At 41.4% G+C, this 20,404-nt stretch overlaps 1 protein-coding gene across 2 annotated transcripts; it reads right to left on the bottom strand.

Moving 5' to 3' along the window:
- Positions 1-333: 333 nt before the first annotated feature.
- On the bottom strand, positions 334-18,787 carry LOC139294976 (flotillin-2a). 2 transcript variants are annotated; one of them, XM_070917008.1, is made up of 11 exons: positions 18,653-18,787; positions 14,439-14,520; positions 10,820-10,910; positions 7,043-7,166; positions 6,409-6,527; positions 6,160-6,273; positions 5,904-6,023; positions 5,603-5,817; positions 5,221-5,404; positions 4,560-4,709; positions 334-3,610 (listed from the first exon to the last, which is right to left on the bottom strand). In XM_070917008.1, the coding sequence occupies exons 1-11, from the start codon at positions 18,699-18,701 to the stop codon at positions 3,560-3,562; spliced, it is 1,299 nt and encodes a 432-aa protein (XP_070773109.1). In that variant the 5' UTR covers positions 18,702-18,787; the 3' UTR covers positions 334-3,559. The 2 variants fall into 2 exon arrangements, with proteins under 2 accessions (XP_070773109.1, XP_070773110.1); XM_070917009.1 differs by lacking the exon at positions 10,820-10,910 and adding an exon at positions 11,436-11,526.
- Between the last annotated feature and the right edge of the window lie 1,617 nt (positions 18,788-20,404).

The raw sequence follows: 20,404 nt of genomic DNA on the forward strand, positions 1-20,404 counted from the left end.
ATACCTTTTATGACACATTGACAGTCCCAATATCAATATAACCTTTTACTAACGGTTAGTCATACTCATTAAATATGGAAAACATTTTGAGGGTATGTTTTTACCACTTTGTCACGATTATCTCACCAGCATCCAGACCTCTGGCCTCTGATAATGAGGATGTCCAGATTATTGAGGACACATCTGCTCCTGCTGACCCGAAGCTTTTTTATCTCTGCCTCCCTGTTCATTTTGCAGGAACAGCACACGGTATATTGTGATGTGATGAAAATCTTTGAGTGAGCAATCCTTCCTAATTTAATATTCTGTAACAGACAGACAGCGAGGCCAACAGGAAGTGGTATAACATTTATTACAGGGCGGCACACAACACGCAGTAACATGAACACATGCTTGAAATGCCATGCTGGATCATCAGTTTTCCAAAGGCCAGTGTTACAAGAGAAGATAAATCCACAATATAATTCTAACAGAGATTATAGATTATTTCCATGATAGACAACAGATGGACATGTTTCAGGTGAAGACAAGAGTTAAGGCATAGGTCTATAGTATTTGGTCTTTAACCACATTCTCCTCTAAAATGCCACTTGGAGCAATAGAAAGTTGCCTCTCCTCTGATTAGACAATGCAAATCAAGAAATTATTTTGTTTGGCACACAATATAATGGCCACAATGATTAAAGAAAATACTTTAAGAGGTCCAGATTCCAAAGGAAAAGCTGCAACATGTCGACGTAACGCTACATTTACATTTATCATCTAACTAGATATACTGTATATCTGTGTTCCCTTGTACGTTTGCAGCACAGCACGTCATAAAGTACATCGAAGAGAAAAAGTGGAAACATATTCTACAAGTTAGTTTCTGTCTGACAGTAAATGCATGATAGAATGTCCCATCAGTATGATTAATAGTCAACAAACGGCACATTTAAGTATGAATGAACTCTTCATTATTTAACAAAGGCACTGTGCACATAAACTAAATCTACTTTTCTCAACAACAGGGTCATTATAAAGTATAATCCTACAGCAAGTTAATAATCCTTTAATCTTTGCAGTCTGGAAACTCACTATTGATTGATTGTTGTGGATTCACCTTTCAAACTGCCAAATGATTCTGCAACTGTTCCATGTCTCTGCTTCAGTGTATTCAGAAACTGAACTGGGCGGGTTAGTTTTGCGTTTCCAGATCAGCTGCTGTGTTTTTCCAGCCTAATGACTGCCGGGACCAGTGCAGACTTTCAATCAGGTGTATAAAAGGTTCCATGTTGATGTCTGAGTGAAGACGAAAACCGCCAATCATCTATTGTGCAGCCGACTTAAAAATGACATTTGTCTGAATCTCACTCATCTGTGGCCCTACCAGACCACGCTGAAGAGTGAACTTCTGGAGGGCTCTGCCAGGCTGCAGTGAATTATCACAGTTTGGAAATGGGACAGTGTATGCATGATCAGGTGATCTTTGTCATGTTTGAATGACTAATGACTGATATTAGATGCTAATTAAGCTCTTGTTACACAGCCGGGCAGTGTTCTCAACAACACTTACAGCAAGTACGAGAGAACTTGGAGGGAAACGAAAAACATCCATGTCAAAAACAGAAACAAGTTGAAAGTTGCTCAGACCAAATAAGCCACAAGCCTCAAGTTTATTCACAGAAAAGAAAGAAAATGGTGCGACTATGACAACTCCAGGATGGTCAGCGGCAATACAACAACATGTAAAAAGGTCACAGATTCTGAAAAGTGGTTAATGATCATTCACAATGTGATTTACCAGCAGCAAAACACGTCATTGAAAAAAAGGGCAGCCCAACCTAACTGTGTGCACAGTAAGGAGGTCGGAGAATGTGGCAAAACAACACCGAGGTCAAAACGAGAATATGAAGTTTAAATTTATAACAGGCTCATTTAGTACAAAGAGTAACTCGACATGGGTTAAAATCCTGCTGAGATCCTGCCATCGAGAGGCTGAAACTTGTTGCACACGGTCTCCTCGCGTCACAAGTGATGATTGGCTGTCACCTGGTCGTCAATGGTTAAATGATTGGAACAGACTACAAGTAGTAATTAGATTGACCTGATCAGCAACCAACAAGCAAATGCAGCAGGAAAAGTCAGAGGTCCAACTGCTCGACATTACATTTACCAGACTGACCACCACCCGAGCACAAACACCATGTAGAGCGTTTACAACCTTACGACATGCTTATTTTCCAGCTTAATGAGCTATGGACCGACTGAACGTGACATCAAACTTTCTGCAGTCTGCAAAAAGCAAACGTTTGAACCGACATGTGAGAAACGCGTTACCACGTCTGAGAAGGAGGAGGACTATCGGTTCTTCTCGGGAGGAGGAAAGAGGGACAGAAGTAACAAAAAGAGTAATAAAGAAATGTTCAGTAAGCCTGGCAGGCGTCCAGGCAGTCTTTTAAGGCTAATCTTCTCTAAGTATGGCTTTGTATTATGTGTTCGCTTAGCGTTTATATCTTACGTGTCCAAACACGCGACAAAAGTGAAGAGTTAACACTACTGTTAGTATAAGCGGATGTTATGAGAACAGGGAACTATATCTAAACATCATCCATCTATAAACACAGTGATATACTCGGACGTAAATCCAACTAAAGCCAAACCACTGTCCTAAGGTTTGGGCACTTGAGTGGTGAACAGGCACTGCACATCAGAACAAGAAGACACGCAACATGACGATATACCGGGAGGTCAGAATTATCGAACAAGTGATTCAAATATCATTGACACTGTAAGATACTGTAAATGTTACAATCACAGTGGGTGAGGATCTGGTGAGCCTTAAGTGTAACAGCGGTTTGGTTATCCATCAAGTTCTCTCTGAGTTAGCGATGAGTCTAATTCATCGAGAGTTTTAAGCTGCCTATTTCACACTGTGCTCAGTCTACTTCACTAATTGGGCTTTAGCATTGGACAAAAGACTAGTGAAGAGGCAGGAGCTGGGATGCTTTGCTCTCCTCCCAAGGTGATGAAAATACTAACACCAGACAGAGAAGCTGTGCCCTCCAAACTTCAGGCAGAAACCTACACAGCTCTGGAGAAGAGAACAATATTCAGATTTATCCTTAAATGTTTTAGACTCTTTCCAGCATCTACTACTGAAGGCTGTGGTGTTTTGCCGTCTATCAATAATTTTTAACACAACCAGAGTTCCAACTATGACTTTTGTCTCTCAATAATACCCAGCTCTGCTTTGGATGACTTATAGGACTGAACAGGACTGCAGCATATAATCCTGGCTAACTAGTGCAGTGTGAGAAGAATCAATGTGTCTAAAACAAAACCTAAAACACAACAGAAGATACATACAGTCTGGTCCTTTAGAAGTAAGGCCCCAGCTTCTTTTCCTTTAGAAAATTAAAAACCTCTTAAAAATATAAAAAAAAAACCTCTTGGTTGGTGTCAAGTGTTTCTGGTCAAAGGCAGTTGCATAAGGGGTCAGAGGCTGAAAAACTGATTTTCATGCTTGAGGCAGATATATGTCGAAGGATTCAAAGTAAGGAGTCTGTGGCCTGATTCATCACATGGCTGTTTGGCACTGTGGGCCGATCATCTTCTGGAGCAGAGGGATCTGTGGATCAGAGGACACAAGGATTAGCTGGAGCGTAAAAAACATAAGGGCCTAGCTCACGGTGCTGTCACACACTCTACAGCTAAGGATACACAAGAACATGTACGTTTTTTGGCTTTCTTATGGACACATTAAAACTACAGCACCCCCTGATGGCCAATCATGGCTAACAACAGGCTGTTGGCATTTTGGGAGCCTATCTACATCCAATTATGGTTATTCAGTTATTTTGAGTTATGACCATTTAGAAGTATCATGTTTCTGTAACGCCAACTACAGACAGAATGGCATCAAATTTTGTAGAATTACTCTCAGTCAGTATGTACGTGTGTTGACTAAATTAGGTTGCAATTGCAAGGTGCATTTTAACATTACAACTATCAATAATAGCCTCCCTGGTGCGTCACACAACAACCTATTCAAATATGGGGCGCCCCAGTAGCTCACCGGCTAGCTCATCCAAATATGTTATGTACAAAACTCTTAAAGCTGAATTAGCTAAATCATTGCCTGTTCACTCAATAAGAACTTTTATACTTTGGTCATATGTGGGTGGTAAAATTCTCCATGTGGCTTCCCAGGTTGCTCCCAGACTGCACTGCATTATTGTGCTATTTTGTTGGAAAGTCCCTAAAGATGCATGGAGGCTGCAGCTTGGCAAGATGGAGAATTGTTGAGCGTTGGCAGGTGTTTGTGCTCTTTTAAGTTCCCTCAGGTCAGCTGTTGTAATGTTTCATTCCACTGAAAAACTAATTTCTAGCAAATATATTTTATATAACAGTATTATGAGGCTGCTTTGTATTCTAGAAGACGAAGTTCAAGCACTCAAGGCTTCCTCAGTATATAGCTGACCCTGAAGATAGCATAGCAGAAGTAAGGATGTAAGAGTAAGACTGACAAGATGATGATGAAGTATAGGAACTCTTGTGAAGAACAGTGCCACTCTCACCTTAGTCAGATCCACCCCGGTGAGGGCGTTGACGGACACAGGGAGTTCAGCTAATAGACGGTTCACCTCTCCAGTCACGCGGCTGCCTTCTCCACTCAGGATGACGATCTCATTGGTCTTAGACAGGGGCGCAGCCACCTTACTGGCAATCTGACAAAACACAGTGAGGAGCATCTGTTTGTTATATCACTGACGAAACACTCCTCAGAAAGAATTTGACATAAAACGTATTCCATTCATTCTGTTCCCTCTGATTTGTCCCGTTGTTCTCCCTACCAATATGTAACTAAAGTATTGGTACCAAAGTCATCTGTCTCTAATAGATAGCTCAAACACCATGTATTGACAGTGGCAGATCGTTTCTCTTCCCGTGGGACTTATCTGATGGTGAAGACTAGTTTGCTGATGTTTGAGAATAAAAATATATAGCAAGTTCAAAATATTAAAACATGTTTTAGTAATGCCAACTGCCTTGGATAATCTTTTACCGAGTGTGTTTAATTGTTGGCATTCACATGGAAAAGGCTGTTTGAAGAGGACAGAGATGACTTTAGACACTCTAGTGGTGATGTCACTGGGTAATCAGACCAATAAACCAAACTCCCCATATGGAGTTTTTTTTTCTCTTTAAACCAGTGGTGTGTAATTGTGTATCACTGACCTTGGGTAGAGCCTCCAGGACCAAAGCTGTCTTGGCAGCCTCACCGTACTGCTGGTAGGCTTCAGCTTTCAGCCTCATCTTCTCGGCCTCTGCCTTCCCCACCGCTTCAATGGAGGCGGCCTCTGCCTCACCGATGAAGCGGATCTTCTCGGCTTCTGCCTGCGCCGTCAACACCTTCTTTGTCCTAGGGTGGGGTTAGAGAAGCATTCAAAGGATTGCTTAGTGTGTTCTTTCATTAGCAGTTAGTCATGTACTGTTCTGCAATGTCTGAAAAAAAGGTAAAAAATAAGCATTTTTCCAACTCATTGTATGGAGACTTTAAGACTTAAATGATGATGCCCTGTGCACTGTGGTGGCACTGGTCGGTGTGGGACCCACTCACTTTTGTCCCTCAGCCAGCTGCTGCATCTTGTAGGCTTCAGCCTCGGCAGGTCTCTTCACAGTGGCGATCAGCTCCTTGTCAGTGCGGTCAATCTCCTTCTCCTCAATAGTGATCTGCTTCTTCCTCTGCACCACCTCAATCTCAATCTCCTCCAGACGGATCTTCTGCTGCTCTTTGGCCGCCTGCAGCTCATACGCCAGCTGAGCCTCTGCTTTCTAGAGGGGCAGGAGGTTTTATTAATGCTTTACTCTCATGTTTGATTGTTGTCTACATATTCAACCAAAGCTATACAACTCGATACCTTTGTGTTCACTTCCTGATTAAAGGAAGCCTTCTGCATTTCCAGCTCTCGTTTGGAGTCGGCCATTTTCGTGTCAGCTAGGAACTTCACATCCATCATTTCTTTCTTACACTCAGCTTCCTGTAAAAGACAGTGTGCAAAAGATAATGACAAAGATTGATTAGGAGCAGTTTGCCGGTTTCCTAATGTGATAGCTAATAGCAATTAGCCATTGCTCTTGTTTGTAGTTTAAATTTCCTCTTAAAGCTCCTCTTACCCTGATGCCAGCATCTCTCTCTGCCTCTGCCACTCCGATGTCTGCATCCCTCTGTACGGCAGCGGTCTGAGTTTTGCCCAGTGAGCTCAGGTACTCCACTTTATCATATACATCCTGACAGGAGGAAAAAGAAATACGCAGGTGCAGAATGGCAAGTTAATACATGATTCTAATTCAAAAGAAACAGGAAACAGGTGTTCTAAAGATAAATGCAGAATGAAGTGAGCTTGACGTCTCCATGTTTCACACCTTGATGGTGAAGCTGAGGATCTCGATGCCCATGCGGCCGACATCAGGTGCTGCCACCTCCCGCACCAGAGTGGCAAATTTGTCTCTGTCTTGGTAAATCTGCTCAACAGTCAAGGTGCCTGAAAGGATGGAAACAGTGGTTAGTGCCTTCCCATTCAAATGGTCACTTATACAGTCATTATTAACTGACGAACTACATTTTACCAGAATGAAAATTAAACTGGAGCCAGCTGAGTCAGAAACTAAACCTGCCTCTTGGCAATTGGCCATTTTACTCCACAACCACCTTTCTGGTAAAATTGCCTCACACAGCTCCAAATCTTGGTGAGGTTCTTACCTCATACTGAACAAAACATTAGAAACCAGAATCATTTCAATTACAGCCATTTAAAATCTTCTGGTAGCAAAGAATGTCCATGTTGTGATTGTGTCATTTCCTGGTGGCTTATCTTGCCACATGTTTTGACTGGAGATATTGCCAAAAGAAACATAAAAAGTTAAAGAAAAAAGCCATTTTGTCTGTGTCTCCCTTAATCCTTCTCCTTCACTACTTTCCTAGAATATAAGCAAAGCTTTAAAAACAAAACAAAACAAAAATCAAGGGGTGATAATGCAGTTTTGAGAGACTACCCACCAAGGATGGCGCGCAGGTGACCCTCGAGGGTTTGCAGGATGACACTCTTGATCTCCACGACTGACTTCCCCAGGAACTGCTCGCAGGCATAACCCAGCAGTTCATTTTCTGTCATCACCTTCACCTGGTGCCAACGTGGACAAAGATCGTCAGCTGAACACACATCCACAAACACAAGCACAAATACAAATACAGGCACATATGGGTGTGGCACACATGAAAACATGACAGATGCTAGCTTTTGTGGTATCATCCAACAATCCTTTTCAACCTGACCAGTTACCACACATCATTCTTTTCTTTTCACTTTTTACACCATCAGTAATGTATAGAAAACAGCTGCAAGTACAAAAGAAAGTATAACATTTAAAATGGGAAATAAACACACAAATAGAATTTGAGAAAAACCTTACTGGTTTGCAATGCTTTAGAGTCATGGATGCATAAAGGTTGGGTTGTTTTGAAGAACTGTTTGGGTGCAAGGGCATCAAACTTATAGTCATGCATCATTGCTATTGATTTGGCAAAAATCCTTAAACTGTTTAAATTCTTATTTATACAGGAACACTATAGACTATAAACACAATACTCAATCAGCAGGCTGGTGCTGGGGATGGAGGGCTGCATAAACTCAGGGCTGATCATAATTGTAATCTTTCCTGATTAAACAAGGCTTTAGAAAATATTGCTCAATACTGACATGGAGTGATTTATATAATCAATTTCCAGTTCAAGTTCCTGCTGAGTTTATGTTTCACAAAAAAACAACACGTGCAGAATTATATCCCAATGCTTCTTCATTTTCATTACATATGCTTCTTCATTATATTGTCAATACACCATACTAGCTATGCATGTACAGTGTCAATATCAGAAGATGCAGACATAAATGTGACCTCACACCCATTCCTTTTGGGCTTATATTGACAAGCAAAGTATGTACTTGTAATGAAAACGCTACTCTAAAACTTAAGGCACGAGGATATATTACCCGTTATTGAAGTTCTACTTTCAAGTGATAATTACACTGAAGGAAACATGTAAGATATATTCATGGTAATGCAGTGCCAATCACAATTCAGCTATCTACTGTATGTTCTTGTTACAAGGTCAAAAACAATGAACAGAATCATTTACAATTGAAGGAATGAAATGAGGAAAAAGGAACATTAGTGGGACAATTCACAATAAAACTAAACAAACTGAAAATCAACAGAAATGACCTGAGGTCTACAAAATCAACATAAGAGCAATCAGTGACAGTAAGAGAGGTCGCTTATACAGTCAAGAAATAAAAAAGGGTTGGGGTGATGTTGTACTCCACTGGAGCTGTAAGAAAAGAGAGTGAGCTGGGTCCTTAGGCGAGAGGTCTGCACATGGTTTTGTTTTGCAACATGCACTCATACCACGAATGAGGGCGACACAAAGTCAGGGAGGATGGACGTCATTCCAAGGAAACACATGTCTGAAAACAGAAAAGGCTGCAAGCCAGCCACACAACCACACACAGGTCAGCTAAAACAGACAGCAGGGGGAGCCGCTCTGTGGCCCACACTGGAATGAAGACTTTGTTTGTAATTGCCCTTAACTCCTGACCTCCTACCCCAAACACCCCCCCCCCCCCCCCCCCCCCCCCCCCACCCCACCATCTCCCTCATGACAACACCCTGCCTCCTGCTTCCTCCAAACTTGTTATGCTCTTTCAGGAAATGTGATAGGAAAAGAATGGTGTCCAAACTTTCTCTAACAATTATTTCTTCAGCTCATGTTGTTCCTCAAAGGCCAAAAATGTATTTATTTATTTTAATCTTTATTATTATTTATTTTTTTAAACCTTTAATTGTTTTTTCTGCCAACTGAACAGTAGGCAGTCAAAGTAAACAATAACACTCCTAATGAAAGTCACATGGCAAAATGTGATTGAAATGTGTGATTTATAGCCAATTGGCACAGTGAAGTTAAAACAATATAACCTAGATTAACATACTGCTCTGGTTTTCTTTTACTGAATTACGTGATGCCTGCCTCTTAGTCTAAACATACGTGTCTTTTATTTAAGAAGGACACACAACTCCTGTTGCCATGGGACACAGCCACAACCCACAATGGCTTTGGCTTAGATTGTACCAATCAAACAGTGGCATGATGAGCCTCTCCACGAAGTGAACTGTGTGAGAGTGAGGGGCTGTTCAGCTCCAGACAGTGGGCTCATTGTCAGCATGCATGTAGGAAAACACAGGAGAGGAATACTGGCATGACTGTGGCCAAAATACAGAACTGATAATGAGGCATCTTCTTTCAAACACGAAAAGAAATGGTGGCATGCGGAAAAGAAAAAGGGAAATGAATAAGAGCAGAACATTATGTACAAACAGAAATGCTGAACACAGTGGTGTATTGAGTTCTTAAAGAGAAAATCCACCATAAAAAATTCCCCCTTGTTGTAGAGATATTCCCATGCAATCGCAGTGCATGCCTTCTTTCATTCACTGTGATAGAGAGTAGAGGGTTTGTAGTGGAGATAGCTTTGCTTGATGTTCATGTTACTGCAATCACTGAGCCTTTCCTCAACTGGCCTAATGTTCTGTTCACTATAAGCAATCGCCACCTGCAACAGAAAGCTCAAGCTCTTGCATCCTCTATGACCATGTGGTACCTCTGCAGTCACCACCACCATCCCGACATATAGTTTGGTTATGGCGTAACCTACGGCTTTGCTGAGGTTGCTATGGTAGAACCTAATGCAGAACCTGCTTCAGACGAGGAATACTTGCCCCTCCCCCATTCAGTCCTACAGCTTGTGTAGAATGCTGTCGACCAAGAGAAAGGACCACATTATTACAATACTTGACATCAATTCTAGACTACCAAGCTTTTACTGCTGAAGCGTTGCATGGTCACACTCCTGCTTTATATCTACGATTTGTTGAGCCCCCTGAATGCTGAAAATTGTTTGTTCATAGTTTATTTTTCACTATTGTATTTTAGTTTGCTTGTAATCTGCCACATCTTTGTTTTTACACTGGAAAACATTTTGAAGAACTTTGCAACACTGAAAAGTGCTATAAATTATTAGATTATTATGTAATTAGTGTCCATGTCTTTATGCTGCTAACATTTATTGTGTATGCGTAGTTACCCAAATGGATTGTGGAGTAGATATTGAGCTATTTCAAGGTGGATTTTCTATTTAACTTCTCAAAGTTAGCACTGAACAGGATCAAACAACCAAATAACAGACACAAACACAAAAAAAAAACCCACATTGACACTAAAATGCACATCAGGCTCTACACAGAGCCCTTCTCCTGTCACACTAGGACCAAGTTCAGACTGAAAATAACACTGTGTCAACAAAATGCAAGGCGCTGTATTGGTGTGTGTGTGTGTGTGTGTGTTGCTACAGGTACCAGTGACATGATAACTGAATTGTGCCAATTCTGTGGTCTCAATGAAATGAATACGGGGGCTGCGTACTTTTGACACAGTGCTACTGTCAGTCTGAATGCAGGCTTGGTCAGATATGTTTAAGTAGGTGTATTCTGCCTAGTTATGAAGGTAAATCATGCAGACAACAATTTGACCCAACATCTGTATGTACATCTATCTTAGTGTCTTAATCAAAAATACAGGTGTGCATCTTAACTTGAGCCCTCTGTATGAAATAGCACCTCTGCTGTGATTATGGCGTGATGCCAGAGAAAAAGAGGTTGGGAGGGGGGATGTGTGGGACAGTGGAGTCTGAACTGGCATTCCCAGAAAAGTGTGGTGATTTACCTGAGCCACCCCAGTGACAGTAATAGCTACACCCTCCGCTGTCTCTACATCCTCACACTTGGGCTGCAGGGTCATAATCTCAAGCGTTATCCTGTGAAGAATGTGGAAAAATATAAAACAAAAATTGACATGTTCGGAGGGAAAGCAAATGAAGGGAAGGGCCAGAACACAAGGAAAAAAACAGGACAAAGTGAAACCATTCACCCAAGGACTCCAGATCACTAACAACGGAGCAAAATGAGATGCTATCCAGATATGAAACCTTGTACGATTTAGGTTTTTTGGTCATATTTTTTTTCTCCAAATGCAGCATTATTTAAATAGCTCAATTTATATTTTGCATTGGGTTCCTCAAATCCTCTTTTTAGTCAGTTCAATAGCCTTCATTTATTGACCCCGTTGCTAAAGGTGACAAGAGTTCAGCTTTGTGGTGAAGTCCAAGTTAGTGACAGCTGATTGTCTCCCTTCCACTGCCGAAGAAAAAAGCCACGAAGATGAGAAAAACAAACACACATAGACAACGTTAGCTTGTTAGTTGAACCATTGTCCTGGGTCTTCCTTTGGTCTCGATTACCAGCCACTGCTTTTTTTTCTTCGGCCTTTTGAAATGCATTACCTGAGCCACCCCTGTCACATCCAGGGGAACACCCTCCGAAGTTTCGATATTCTCACAGCGACAGAGGATGGTCATAACCTCCAGAGACATTCTACGCAGGCAGGCAGGCAGGCGGGAAGTGCAGAGGCAAAACAGTAAGTTGGACAACAGCTGTTAGGAATGTCAGTAACCAAGGTCAAGAGGAAGAGGGAAGGGGTAAAAGACACAACCTGACCTCCTGATTTGCTGGTTTTAGCCCTGAAGGTTGTTTCATGTAAGATATGGTGCTGATGACACAGCTACAACACAGCTTCGCTCGTCTCCGTCTGTTAATACATGTTTAAATAAACTGGACAACTCAAGTCAGTGCTGAAAGGATTCTTGATCCCAGTGCCTCTCCAAGATTACACTTGTATGGAGATTACACAGGAATGTCCTCTAAAAACAATCATTATCCTCCACTTCAATACCAGTCCAGCTGGACTGTTTAAGTGAGATTATGTTTCAGGGCTGACAAAAACAGCCAGAGCTGTTCTTTTGCAATAAATACTGACTTGGATTCATTGTTGTCAGGGTCAAAAGGCATGGGAAACTGACTGCAGCAACACTTGGAAGAGGAGACTCTCTGGTTAAAAGCTCCACCTCCTACTCCTTTCCAGAAGAATTGGATCAATGAGTCACAGGCCTGGACATTAACATGATTACTGCATCACGAGCGGGAAGCCACACTGCCTCCCCCTGTTTTTATAATACTGTCCAGCTACTAGCTTATGCACACAGGGCTTTCAGCTGAAGCGGTCACTACTCTGGAGAGGAGCAAGAACATCTCTCCAGGTTTTAATCATCCAAGAAAGCATCTCAAATGTTGACCAAGCTGCACATGACCAACATGCAGAACAAAAACAGACGAGAAAGGATTCCTGGGACAGCCTGTCTCTAAATGGGGATTTATAAATCCAGCCATGCATTAACTTTTTTTACTGTTGAGGTCTCCCATTACGTTTCCCATTACGTTTCCTAGCAACTAAAGACAAAGAGCAGCACTTCACAGGAAATGGGTAACCTGAGGGAGACACACAAGGGCTGAGACAGGGTAACATTGACACCACACAAAGCAAAGCATGTTAGCAAACAGGCAGGTTTTGTAACAGATAAGACGTTTTTGGAAAAAAAAAACCACACACATCACGCAATTGAGGCTTTTAAGAGAAAAATAAATACACTTCAATTTTGGGCTGTCTGGCTAAGTCTAAATTTGGGATCACTCAGACATGAAACAGTGTCAAGGTAACTGGGCCACATGACAGCCCAGACTCCGTAGACAGTTTAATTGCAAACAAAAGCTGCTTCACTGACATTACATCAGTGACTTTGAACCCAGTGCCACACCTGTTTTACACATTTTAGAGTAGGTGGCTTAAAGCTTTACGATATGTTAAAAAGGTCAAACATACAGTTTGCGAGTCCACAAAGTCTATCTGAGTCCTTTTGAGTGTCAGCTGCAGGTTTCGTCTCTTAATCAAAACCAGACTTTATTAAGATCAAACAAACGATTCTGTTTTCCAAATGAATAACATATGCAAATTATTTTCAGTTTCATGGTACTTTTTTGCTGCAGAGTCAGTGGGTCAGAATGAGAGCTCAATACACTACAAGGCCAACCATTTTTTTTGTATAGTTTTGTAAATATTATGTTTGTAACTTTCCCTGCCCTCACCAGTATGTACCATGTGTTTATCTTTCCAGCGTTTTCTCAGAAGCTGGTTCGTTGGAGCTGCATTTAAAAGCAGCGGACAGTGGTGAGCCGCTATGTTTACACATTTGGTAAACATTAGGTTTTAATATTGATGTTGTTTGCCTCAATTTAATCAATTAAACAAATAGGTTATTCTTCACTGAACTGTATAAGAGTAGGAAAGAGAATTCATCAGTTCTTCTTGTCCTAATATAAAATAACTTTTCAGGGTGTCTGCAGTTTTACAAAGCTAAAAAAAATGAAAAAACACACCCGTGGATTAATACGCATTTGGTGTCTTTGAGGGTATTTATAGGACCAGGACAATGTATATGTGATTGACTCAAAATAAACCACAGTGCTCATGTTCATCATTATGAAGGAACGTGTCATCCAGTGCACCAGTGTGGCTCACTGATGTGTTTTCAACTATTTTTGGCCAACATTGCAACTCTACGGCACAGAGGAATAAGCTGCATGTATTTCAGGCTTTGGCTACACAGACACAATACTTATTAGCAGGATTAGTTCATTGTTGGTTTGTTCTTGTCATTGGATTTGTTGACATTGAGGAAAAACATAGAAGTTGTGCGTGAAGTTGACACATGGCCTGAGGCTACTCCTTGAGAAAAGCTCATGGAGTGTCCAAAATGGAAAGACATCACCTGCCGAGGAGCATGTGCGTGCTTAATAAATGTAATGACAAGCTCAATAGATTTTGATACATCTTGTTCCACACATTGGAGATTCTGGCCTAATGACAGCATTAGAAGAAAGGTTAGGAGGTCACCAAAACATTAGGAAACATCCTCTAAAGTTAAATATTTATACTAAATTTCATGGCAATTTGAACACTAGCTGTCCAGATATCTCCCCCTGGACAAAATGGATGGACAGATAGACAAATCAATGTACCCTTACACATCAATAGTAGGGCACAAAGGAGACAAAATATTCATAGGTAATGGACAAGTCTTATTGTGGTTAGTAATGCATATGTAAAAAATATTTAGCAATGTTTTGCATATTGTGGTAAAGAGACAAATGTGTGCACATTGTGGCCTAGTTTCTCTTTCATATTATGTGGAAGGGCCTGTTGATTCTTTATCGTGCATAAGACGCCTGCAGGGTTACATAATCTGTTATTGAACCTGTTGTGTGGACCTGCAGATACCCTGTTCTTAAAAGCTTCCTGACTGAGTCTGAGCACTGTGCCATCTAAGACTGAATGGCGCTAAAGGACATTTAAGCATTTCCTTTGGTTTGGAGCCAGAGCAGACAGGTCTTACCTCTGGATGTCAGAGATGAGCCACCAGGCCCAAGACCAGCCTCCCACAACATATGTCTTCTGATCTGAGCCACAGCAGCCACCTTTGAACACAGATGAAATGGACGTCACATGGTTACAATCAACACAGAAAAAAAAACTGTAGTAGCCATTAGGCTACATTACAGCAGCAATTTGATTTGGATTGTTTAGATCTTTAAAAGCGGCTTTAACCGATATTTCATACTAACAATGTATTAAATGACAACGTGAAAGGGATCACTCGGAGTGGTGAACCTACAGAGAGTTAGTTTCAGCTCATTGTTTAGCTGTCTGACCCACAACTTTACTGTTTTGGTTCACTCTCAATGCTCTCATAGCATCATTTTCAGCTGTACAAGGCAGCTATTTTCAGCAAAAACAGCTCTAAAAACCAAATGTACACTACCTGCCCAGCATCAAACAGCAGACAGACACAGTTAGACACTAGCTGGTGAACATAGTGGAGCATTTAGCAGCTAAAGAGCCAGACATTTTCCTCAGGAGTTGGTGGAGACCAAAAACAGAGCAAAGAGAGTGAATATTGGACTTTCATTCATCAGGTGGCCAAAACATGACTCAAAATGAATGCTAATGTTGCCCCAAAACTACTGAATGTATACACACGCAACTGTTTACTAACAAGTGTGCCATGTTAAATTAAAAGGTGAAGTTGATGATCAATGTTGTGTTGTTGTGTTTCCGCAGGCCACTAGTAGCCAAAAACATGAGTTACAGCAGGCTTCATATCACCAGCTAACAGACACAAAAAAACCCACCTTAACTGACTGCTTTCTTAGAAAGTTACAGTATTCTGTGTGCAGTTTATCCATGTCATCCACACATGATGCATGCATCTACACAAAGCACTTAAATGCATACAACAGTTCATTGGAAGGAATACATTTATAACAATACATATAATACATAGTCCTATATGTAACTGTAGCTGCAGATTTGGCTTTACACCCAAAGTAGCATAAAGGTATTGAGAAAGATACAGATCAGATCAGACAGTGACCCAGTTTTCATGTTCTGCAAGTGGTTTCTTAGGAAGATGATCACGTGCTGTTCAGCAAGTCATAAAAACAAGCTCCACTCCATCATCCAACCGCAGCCCTCACGTTTGTTCCTCTGGTGTTGCACTCGGTACATTCTCTTCATCTCTGCCTTCACTTTCAGTCTCTTTTGATGCAACCTCTCTCCCGCTCCCAGGTTCTTGTGATCTACTGTGTCACAACAGCAAGACACGCCTGTGTGTTCTCAGTGTAATGCTTCATTCTGACCCACACTGACTTCCTTGGTAAATGCCATGAGCACATGGTGCAGCATGTGGTTTATTTTATTGTGTTGGTTCATGTGATTTAGTGCAAACCATTTATCCAACTCATACATCATAATAAACTGTCCTGACGATGCTCAAAATTACCATCTGACACAAACCCTTTCTACACAATACACTACACACACTGTATAATTTTCCTGTGGGGACGTTTAGTGCATGCAGAAACATCTGATTCAAAATATCATGTGCCATTAACCTCCCAACACAACACTGTATAAATTATAGTAACAATAGTTGAAAAGTGAATGTGAGATCATTCCAGATAAGATGCAAGTTAGGTTAAGCAACGCATATTGCTCCCACTCAATGGCTCCAGTCTGATAGTTTAATCTCGAGTGTTTAGTGTGACATTCCCAGCTGTCACACGGTAACCGACAGATAGAGGAGGGGGAGGAGCTGGAATATCTTTACTGACACATACTCCCCAGCAACCAAAAACAGAGACCCTCACACACACAGCTTAGGTTTTTAACATCTCAATCAACAGGTTTACTCTTTTTAGGGTCATATTGTGAAACTTCAAGTCTATAAGGAGAAATCTCACCCTCCGGCACAGTAGCCTCTTACATTTCCCCTTCTTCACATTATACAATTAGTGCATTTTGTTGGTGTAACTGAACACAATATCCCACAGGAAGCAGTAGCGTTATAATGCACAGAACAGGAAAAGGACACAGAGTACTTGTGAAACTGAGCAATACTCTCAACTTGAGTTCATATTGATGACTTATTGAGTAAGTCTGTCATGCAGGTCTTTATGTTTCCACATTTTCCCTCAGCCTTGCCTAAAACAATTCAATATCCAAACAAATTAAACATGTAGTGCTTAAATATAAATTATTCTTGAATCCTGAAACTCTGAAATATAGGCTGGCCTCAAACAGAATGTATACCATGAAACTGTCTTTTTGGGCTCAGTTGCTCAGTTACGACATACTCGAATTCACACAGATCAGAAGTGCTGTTTTAATGAAGGACTGTTGGCGGTACAGGCTTTTACTATTAAAATCCAGCTGACTCCTGCCAAATGCCAAGTGGTAACAGGCCGAAGATCTATAGAAATGCTTGGAGCAACACACCATTTTAGCCCGAGCGGCTCCAGTCCACCACCAGCATAACTGAGATTCCTGACAGCATTCATGCCACAGAGGAGGGGGGAAGGGCTGCATGTGAATGAATGAGAATTTACACAAGCTAAAAAAGAAATCCTGTCATCATCTTAAGTTTTCTTGATGCAGAGTTTTGTTCTTAAAAGTAGGGCAAGCCTTTACTCACAACATGCAAGATAAGGCAGCGTTATTTCATGTTTTGCCTTTCACATTAGGCCAAAAAAGGAAATTCTAATTTGGAACACAAACTCCTAAAGACAAAGAGGATCATTTGTTTTCACATTTGACGAATGAATCGGTCTTGAAATCAGGATGTGCAGCTCAGGTTTCACTCACCTCTGCTACCAACAAACTTTTAAGAGTGTCAGTCACCACATAGAGGAACTATGTGGTGAGTGACACTCTTGTTGTCTTTGTTCACAATGGAAAATCCCATGCACTGTCTTTTTGAAGTGAGTTATACAGGAAAGTTGCCCCAACAGATTCTGTTATAGAAGTGTGCTGGGAATCTTTGATGCAATAAACTGCCAAACCACATTTACAAATTAAGGCAATTTTTTTCCCTCGATTTTCAAACCGAGACAAAGGTCATTAATCCCTGTAAGTGGGGCCTGACATCCACCAGGGATCAATATCAGATCAATGAAGAATGCAGTGACATGACACATTTCAATTTCATTAATTGTCATTACTTGACAACATAGAAATTTGTGGCACTCTGGGTAGAATGAGTGTCACATGCTCAGCTGTCAGTTTCCTTAAATCTGTTGGACCAAAACTTTGACACAAAAGGGGGCCCTGGCCACTGAGTTTTTATATGAGGGGCCCCTGGGATTAAGAAAAGTCTTGGGTGTCCTGTGTCAGGGGTAACGTTATTAGAAACATCAGCTGATAGTGTGGAACCAGTAGAGTTTATCAGCGTTTCCCCTGTAATTAATTAATTTAGCTGTATTCCTTCTGCAGCAGAGAGCCACCATATCCTCCCACCACTGTCCAAGAAAAAGAGACATAAAATATACTCATTAGACCAGCTTCCCTACATCTCAATTCCTATAGTTAGTCCTATAATGGCTGCTTTACCTTAATAAAATGCCCAAGTGAAAGCGGTGTCATGAGCAAACGTTACACTTAGGAAAAAAAGAAAATAAGAACAGATGCAAAACCAATCTAATCCCAACCACTAAAATGTAGAGACATCAGTTGAACTCGCATTACAGCAGTGACATAATACGTTTTAGAAGAATAGTAAAACAGAGGAAACAGGTGGATTTATTATGAGAACATAACATATATTTCTGAGGGGAAACGTACAGAAACGTTAACGTTACGTTGGTGCGATACGGCGGATACTGTGGCTCGTCTCTCAATTGCCATTTAGTGCCAAACAAAACACATATTTTCCCAGATACATAAACACTTACCAACATTTGGGAAAAAGAACAAGGAAATTTGCCTTTTTTACCCACGGTGGTTGAGGTGGACTTGTCAACTGCTGACGTTAACGTTAGCTAAAGCACAGCAAATGGTTAGGCGATTAGTTGTCCGTTACACGTAATGTTAGCTTCTGACGCACTGTTTAATACATATATGAATTACACTTCGAATAAAGGTTAGGAGAGTTATTACTCGAGTTAAATTGTTTTCCAGTGTATTCTCAATAAGCACTTCATGGAGCCTGACGACCCAGGAAGAAACCAAAGGAGCTAACATTAAAACACATTGTCGAAAAAGCGTTAACGTTACCTGAAACCACAAGGGCCTCATTTGGTCCAACGGTGTGGCAGTTTCCCATTTTACTGAGAGAAAAAACGCGTATCCAAATCTACTCGACGCATACAATCCTAATTTGGCTAATAAACAGTTTTCCCCCGTTTTTTCCACCAACTCTCAATTATCAATGCTTTTTTTTTTCAACTGGGCAGTCGAGAAATGGGTGTGTCACGTCGACTATAATAAGATGTGACGCTTCCGCCCACGACTTTCAAAATAAAAAATGATGTTGACGAACACGTGTTGATGTAATCGTTTTGATTTTATTTTGAAGGTTACACTGGCATGCTTCTGTCATCGTTTTGTTGCCACTTGACTCAGCCGATCAGATACCCCTCCCCTCTGTAGTGCCCCTCCTCCACAGCAGAGGGCTACAACATCATAATAATGAAATAGGCGTGGTTGTTTAAATTTCCTCTCACGTAGTAACCTAAACAAGAACAACTGTAATTTTCCTGGGAGAGACATGTGTTTGTGGTAGTCAGCCTGAGAGAGAGTGCCACTAATAGCACCTTAGCAGTTGCCTCTGCATGCATGGTGAACTAGCTGACAAACTCTAGGGTGGGGTGGCAGAACCTGGTCCTGACCTTGGCAGAGTCAAAGCGCTGGACTGGCTTTGATCAGTCAGATGATTCTTGATGATTGCTAATTTGTGGCTGTTGTCAAACCAAACAATGCGTCCTCGGACACATTTGTGACACATGATAGTTCTTCTTTTTTGATGTTTCATAGTTCCGTATATTGTCGACGTGAACATAGTCACAATCACCATCTACTCCATATCTGTGCCCTCACGATGTTGTCATGTTTTTCCATATGGCCGACAGATGGTTGTGTGAGTGCTACTGCTGCAATACAAAAGGACAAGACGTGCTCTAGGGCAGGTACTGACTGGGACTAGCCCTGGACCACAAGCCATACTTGTTAAAGCTGCATTCACAAACATTCCTGGAATAGCATCAAATCCTGCTGCACTCTACAGGGCTGGCAGGAGCCTCGGGCTAACGTAAGGCCTCAATGAGGGTGGTGGTGAGAACAACCAGGACACCTGTTCAGTGAGAAGGCAACAGAAGAAAGCCACGGACAGTTTCCAAACGTCTTATTTGTCTTCAAAAATAAGTTTTCCCATACACTGGAGTATTGGAATACAGCACTAAATTCAAACCCCACACCCCAAGGCGCCAGTAATCTGATGTGCCCAGTCCATCCAGCAGGGGGCCCACAGACACAAACCACCAAGCTGTCACAGAGAGCATGTAGCAGAATCTCTCCTATACAAGCTAAACAACAAATGCCTTTTTGAGTTTTCTGCTTTTCTTCACATTGTACGGATGCTAACATCAACCTGCTTCTTTAAACTCAGCGTTTTGTTCCAAGTTAGATTTTTTTTCTTTTGGTATTATGATGTTCAGCAGCCAAACAGGTATGTTGGCACCCTCTCCTGTGCACTGTTAGGGCAACACTATGTGGCTCAAACATGATAAGAACATGAGAAGAAGATTTTTAGATCTGGGTACCGAATGGGCCTGCCTGATTGTCGTCCTGTTATTCTACAGACCTTCCAAAATGTCTACTGCTGTAGTGGCACAGAGACTGAAACTGGCATGTTTTTCGACCTGTGATGTACATCCCTTTCTTTTCTTCGTTAGCTGTGTTTCCTCTTTAACCCAACTCCTTAGGGGACGCTTCATATTGGTTTCTTTTCAGCTGCCTTTATGTGACCCA

This window comes from Enoplosus armatus, chromosome 13, assembly GCF_043641665.1.
Source record: "Enoplosus armatus isolate fEnoArm2 chromosome 13, fEnoArm2.hap1, whole genome shotgun sequence".
Classification (NCBI taxonomy): Eukaryota; Metazoa; Chordata; class Actinopteri; order Centrarchiformes; family Enoplosidae; genus Enoplosus; species Enoplosus armatus.